Source organism: Drosophila takahashii, chromosome 2L, assembly GCF_030179915.1.
Source record: "Drosophila takahashii strain IR98-3 E-12201 chromosome 2L, DtakHiC1v2, whole genome shotgun sequence".
In the NCBI taxonomy this organism is placed as follows: domain Eukaryota; kingdom Metazoa; phylum Arthropoda; class Insecta; order Diptera; family Drosophilidae; genus Drosophila; species Drosophila takahashii.
The window spans coordinates 30,770,798-30,776,880 of NC_091678.1; the positions used below are offsets into that span (position 1 = coordinate 30,770,798).

At 46.5% G+C, this 6,083-nt stretch overlaps 1 protein-coding gene across 1 annotated transcript; it reads right to left on the bottom strand.

Moving 5' to 3' along the window:
• Positions 1–1,373: 1,373 nt before the first annotated feature.
• LOC123002796 (uncharacterized) lies at positions 1,374–5,796 on the bottom strand. The gene is made up of 2 exons (XM_044393420.1): positions 5,053–5,796; positions 1,374–4,856 (listed from the first exon to the last, which is right to left on the bottom strand). The coding sequence occupies exons 1-2, from the start codon at positions 5,794–5,796 to the stop codon at positions 1,374–1,376; spliced, it is 4,227 nt and encodes a 1,408-aa protein (XP_044249355.1).
• Between the last annotated feature and the right edge of the window lie 287 nt (positions 5,797–6,083).

A 6,083-nucleotide genomic window follows, 5' to 3' on the forward strand; every position in this document is an offset into this window, starting at 1 on the left:
AAAGTCAGCTGTGATTTCGTTTCTTTTTCTTAGTTGGCTTTGGGAAATCAGCTGTCATTCTATCGAGCCGAAAACGCTTAACAAGGACTCCGAGTCCCTGTCAAAGTTAGCTCTCACATTTATGCTCGAGAAAGTCAAAATGCCTTAGCAGGGACTTTATCTGTTCGAGAAATGTTAGCCGGCACTCGAGAAACCGGCCCTAAGAGCATCTTTTTGGCTTACAAATGTGAAGATATCTCTATAACTATAAACGATAGAGGTAAAGGAACAAAAGATTCCAACTCTGCTGCCTAAAAGTTAGTAAAAGTGTTTTACTTCCTTAAAATATACTCAAGAAAGGCAAACATACTAATAAAACCATTTCTGGAAAAATTTTAATTTTTGAGGTTAGGTTACTGTTATTAACTTTTCTCAAAAAAAGCACAAAACAGCACCTCTATTTTTGCACATTTGAAAGTTTATATATCAGAGAAATTTTCAGTAAAATATGAAAACGGCGAAACCCGGCTCTTCCGAGAAATCTTGAAAGATTTCTCAGAATCAGGTTAAATTTAAGGTGTATAAAAAATATTTATTAAAAATATAATATATTAATTCTAATTTTTTGTTTTTAAATGAAAAATTAGTTAACATTTAAAAGAAAACAATGGCATTTTTTTTTTGGTACATTAAAGATTGTTAGTTTAATATTTTTTTAAAAATGAAGAAAAAGTAAAATTTGGATTGTCTTGATGAAATGTGAATCAAAGTGTAACTTTGAGAAAGGATATCTCTGGTCTTATAAAACTAAATGCGATTTTAGTTTTAGATTATGAAAGGTTATTCAATGTACCATAAACTGCCATCATTACTTTTAGAGATTTTTGAGATTTGATTTTAACATTAATTCGCAAAATCGGCCTCTGTTACCCCACTGTGCGTCGTATAATAGCCTTCGTGGCCAGTGTGGTGAATTACATGAGAGCGTGAACTAAAGCTTTACCACTGAGAGCGCAGCTCAGGTTAACAAATTAGATCAATACACTTCAAGAAGGATCAATACTTCAAAATAACATTCATGTTTATCTCGAGATTCAATAGTGGCCCAACATTCCGGCCCCATTGAAAGTACCTAGTTACTTTAAATTAATTGGTAAACGGGCCAATTTGTGAATCGGTCGCCTTATAATTCCTTTCGACGTCCGGACATCAGCGACTTGGACGTGGTTGTCCTTTCCTGGTATAGCTGCTTCGATGCGACCTAACAGCCATCGATGAGGAGGGACATGGTCTTCGTGGATTAGGACCATTTCGTTGACTGCAATATTCGAAGATCCAGTCGACCAGTTTGATTTGGCCTGAAGCTCGTGAAGATACTCCGTAGACCAGCGCCTTCAGATGTGTTGCTTGATGGCGCTGACACGATTCCATTGTTGAGAGCAGTTGAGCTGATCATCCTTGACAGGCCAGTCTGGGAGTGCTCGAAGGGAGTCCCCGGTTAAGAAATGACCAGGCGTTAAGACGGCCAAATCGCTAGGATCCGATGAGTGTGGAGAGAGCGGGCGAGAATTTAGGATTGCCTCAGTCTCAGCAGCGACAGTTGAGAGCTCCTCGAAGGTTAGTCGGGCATCCTTGAGCGTGCGGCACAAGAGATTCTTGGCGCTTTTAACAGCAGCCTCCCAGAGGCCGCCGAAGTGTGGAGCCCTAGGAGGTATAAAATGGAACTTTACAAATTCGTTTGTACAGTACGATGTAATGTCTTGCTGGTTCTTGGTGCTGAAGAAAAAGTCCTTCAGGTCTTGCAACTTGTTGCTCGCGCCTACAAAATTCGTCGCATTGTCGCAAAAAGTGTTTGAAGGCAGCCCACGTCTGGCTATCATCCGCTTTAGAGCACCCAAGAACGAATCAGTTGATAGTTCTCCGACGATTTCGATGTGCGCCGCCTTCGTGGCAAAGCACACAAATATTGCGATGTAGCTTTTAACGGGCTCCTTTCCTCGAACGCGTAGATAGGTATGAACCGGCCCGCAGAAGTCTATCCCACACCGAGCAAATGGTCTTGACAGGGTAAGTCTCTCGACTGGGAGGTTGCCCATAAGTTGTTGCAGCAACTTAGGCCTGTAGCGCACACAGTGGACACAGTTGCGTACAACACGACGAGGGACATCTCGGGCATTCACGACCCAAAACTCCAGCCGCATTAGTCCCACCAGGACCTTTGGACCAGCATGGTAGTTCCGCAGGTGTAGATGACGTACGTAGTTGACGACAGCAACATCCTTAGCGGGAAGCAATATGGGATGCTTGTGAGTGTCTGGGATCGATGCGAGTTCCAATCGTCCTCCGACGAGAAGTAGGTTGAATCCATCTGTAATCTGCAAGAAGGGCGATAAGAATTTAAGATGGCTACGAACCGGCGCTCCCCTTTGCAAAAGAGTTATTTCCTCGATGAAATATTGCTGTTGTAGGTTCCATGCGACGCAAAGCATGGCCCTTCGCAGTTCCAGAGGGGAAAGTGGTCCCGTAGTAAAGGGTTTTTCCATGTCCAGATTGCCGTGTATGTTAGGTGGCCACAATGTCGGCAGATTTGATAGAAATGTAGGTCCGTGGAACCATGTTGAGTTGGTGAGTTCTGCGAGGTTGCATCCTCTGGAGATCATGTCAGCTGGGTTATGCCGTGTCGGAACGAACCTCCAGTGACAGTCTGGCGTGAATTCTTGGATGTCGGATATCCGATTGCCGACAAACGTAGAAAGGGTCGCAGAATGTTGTCGAATCCAATGCAACACTAGCTGTGAATCTGTCCACAGAAAAGTATCGGGCGTGTGTTGTAGAAAAGCTGCCTTTATCTGGTTGTAGAGTCGTGCTAGAAGATGCGCTCCACAGAGCTCGAGCTGCGGCAGCGTCTTCTTCTTCGTTGGTGCCACACGCGACATTGAGGCGATTAGATGAACTTCCACGTGGCCATCGGCAAGCCTTGTTCCTAATGCAACATGTATCGACGACACGAACGATAGCCACGCTTGTTGGAGTGTCATTGGGACTGATTCATCCCACTGTAGTCGAAGAAGCCAAATTTCCTGTAGAAGGATTTTTGCCACCATAATAACTGGCGAGACAAGTCCCAGCGGATCGAAGAGGGATGAGGCCACCGAGAGGATGGTTCGCTTTGTGATCCTTTCCGGAGCTGTGCTGCAGTTGAATGAGAATTTGAAGACGTCTTCTCGTTGGTCCCACTTCAGTCCCAATGTGGCGTAGTCGTCGAGATTTAGCTCCTTGACCGTTGTATCATTGACGAAATCCTGGTGGTTGGAGTGCCATTTTGCCAGTTCCATCTTGCCGGCCGTGAGGATAGCGATGACTTCGGTTCGAATCTGGTTTAATTGATCTAACGTATCTGCTCCACCGAGAAAGTCATCCACATAAAAACACGATTTTATGGCTTCAGCTCCAATTTGATGTGAACTTGTATGTTGATCGGCGAGGTGAGACAGGCTGCGAATTGCTAGATACGGCGCTGATGCGGTGCCGTAGGTAACGGTGTTCAGCTGGTATGTGCGAATCTCCTGGTCGATGTGGCTTCTCCATAGGATGTACTGAAATTTACGATGCGCTGGGTCGATTAATACCTGCCGGTACATCTTGACGACGTCAGCAGTTATTACATAACGATGAGTCCGGAACCTTAGTAAGAGTGTGAACAAGTCTGGTTGAATCGTGGGTCCAACTAGAAGGATGTCGTTTAGGGACTTGTAGGTGCTTGTCGGGCACGAGGCGTCAAAGACTACCCGTAGTTTCGTTGACCTGCTGTTGAGCTTAAACACGCAGTGGTGTGGTATGTAGTAGTGGGGTTCGTTGAGGAGTGGACTGGTTACTAATTCCATGTGACCCAAGCGCTCATATTCATCCATGAATTTTGTGTATTCGGCTCGCAAATTCGCGTTTCGGCTTAAACGACGTTCCAACGATGCAAATCTTAGCCGTGCTGTTTCAAGAGACCTCCCCAACAGATTAGGGTCATCCTTAAAAGGCAGTTGAACCATCAGTCTTCCATCCGCTACTTGACAGACAGATTTTTGGAAGATCGATTCGCATTTAGCTTGCGCTGGAGTAAGTGTTAATGGCGTAGTAGAAATTTCCTCTATGCGCCATAAGCGCTCCAAGTTCAGGTTTATTGAATCCTCTGATGAAAGGAAACTGTGGGCTTGGGCGGCATGGCCTTGATTGCCAGTGCGCCCTGATACTACCCATCCAAAGATCGTCTTTTGCAACATGGGGAGATGGGGGCCCAACTTAATTTGGCCAATAGACAAAGCGGTGAAGAACGTTTCCGTGCCAAGAAGTAGGTCGATATGGCGAGACTGATAAAATTTCTCATCAGCCAGTGGAGCGTTGTCTGGGAGGTTCCATGTTGAAATGTCGATTACTGCATCAGGTTGATAGGCGATTCTCGAGGTTATACAGCATTCGACGGGTAACTCTGCATTACCGAATCGTGACTTGAGAACGGTCGAAGTGCGATGCTTGATGCGGGTGAAAGAATCGCCGATGCTTCGAATGTCGATGTGTCCCTTGCTTCGGGGCAAACGAAGTTGTTGAGCGAAGTCTTCGGACATGAAGTTAACTTGGGAGCACGAGTCCAGTAGGGCACGTCCTGGTACGTAGTTGCCCACAGCATCCTGCACTAGGATTATGGCTGTAGCCAGAATGACTTGGTCGTGGTGGGTATCCACGTGTGCGTGAGTGACGGCCTCAGCGACATGGTGCTGAGGTGGCGCGTTAGGCGGACTTGACCGTCGAGGACGCCTTGATTCCTGTCCTGACGGATCGAAGTGAAGCATAGTGTGTTGCAGCCGGGAGCATATGATGAGCCTTTCCTAGGCAGTTTGTGCACAGCGATTTTGTCCGGACAGCTTCTAGGCGTTCGGCAGGCGTCATGTTTTGAAGTCGCGGACATCTGAAAATCCGATGATCCCTGCCGGAGCATATAGGACATGTTTGCGTGGAGCACGTAAAGCTGTGGCCCATGCGTGGAGCTTGCGGTTGCCGCATTCTGCCAGATGTATTTTGAACCGTATTCGTATTGCCGAAGTGATGTATTGAGGACTCCAAGTGTTGACAGTGCCGCTCAATCAAGGTTAAGCAGGCATTCCACGCGGGTAATGTGGCGAACGTGAGAGATTCATTCCAGAGCTGTCGAGTTCTCTTGTCTACCTTTTCCATGACAATAGTAATTAACATCGCTTGAGCTATCTGCGCTTCGGATCCTAAAGATCGCATCGAGTTGAACAACGCTGATGCGTTGTCAACCAGGCTGCGCAACTGTACACTATTTTCAGTGGTCACAGTTGGCAATTTGAAGAGTGACGCTATGTTGACCAGGAATACGATGGTGGGGTTATCGTACCTGCTCTTTAGGCGAAGTAAGGCCTTGGTGTAATTCTCTGGAGTGACTTGAAACGCCTTGATGGTTTCTAAGGCGGCGGCTCTGAGACAGTTTATGAGGTGATTAAACTTCTCGATCGACGATAGTGCTTCCTGCTGGCCTACAACTTGCTGGAAGGTAGTAATAAAGTTGTTGTATTCCGAGTACTCGCCAGCAAAGGTCGGGAGCGCAAGAGTTGGCAGCTTGAGAGATGATGGTGGTCCAGGCCTGAGGAGCGTGTCGTGGGCAAGCGGCGTAGAATTGTGCACGTCGTCTCCAAGCTGATCCTTTATGGTGACCTTTATAGCGATGAACATATCTTCCAGCTCGGCCCGGTAGTTTAGCTGTTCCTCTGTTGAGTCGAGTGCCTCGATTTCGGTTTGGACGGCCATGATTTGTTTAAAATATGCCTCCAAAATAGTTTGCCGACACGTGAGTTCGGCTGGCGTCAGCGCGGAATTTGGCTTCTCAACCTTTTCCGTCTTGGCGACTGCTGTTCCAATGCGGAAAATGCTCCTGCGTATGTTGGTTCGCTTCTGTTTTTATACGTCTAGCGGTGTGGGACACATGGTTATTGTGGATCACTTGCAATCAGCCCTTGTATTATAAATTAGAGCTTCTGGTGTGTGGTTATAAACGTATGCTGCCAACTTATGTAGTTGAATGTCTAGCCACGCTC

Coding starts and splice junctions, on each gene's coding strand:
- LOC123002796 (XM_044393420.1), bottom strand. CDS start 5,796: ATGGCCGTCCAAACCGAAATCGAGGCACTCGACTCAACAGAGGAACAG. Junction 4,857..5,052: donor ACTTCGGCAATACGAATACG/GTTCAAAATACA, acceptor CAAACTGCCTAG/GAAAGGCTCATCATATGCTC.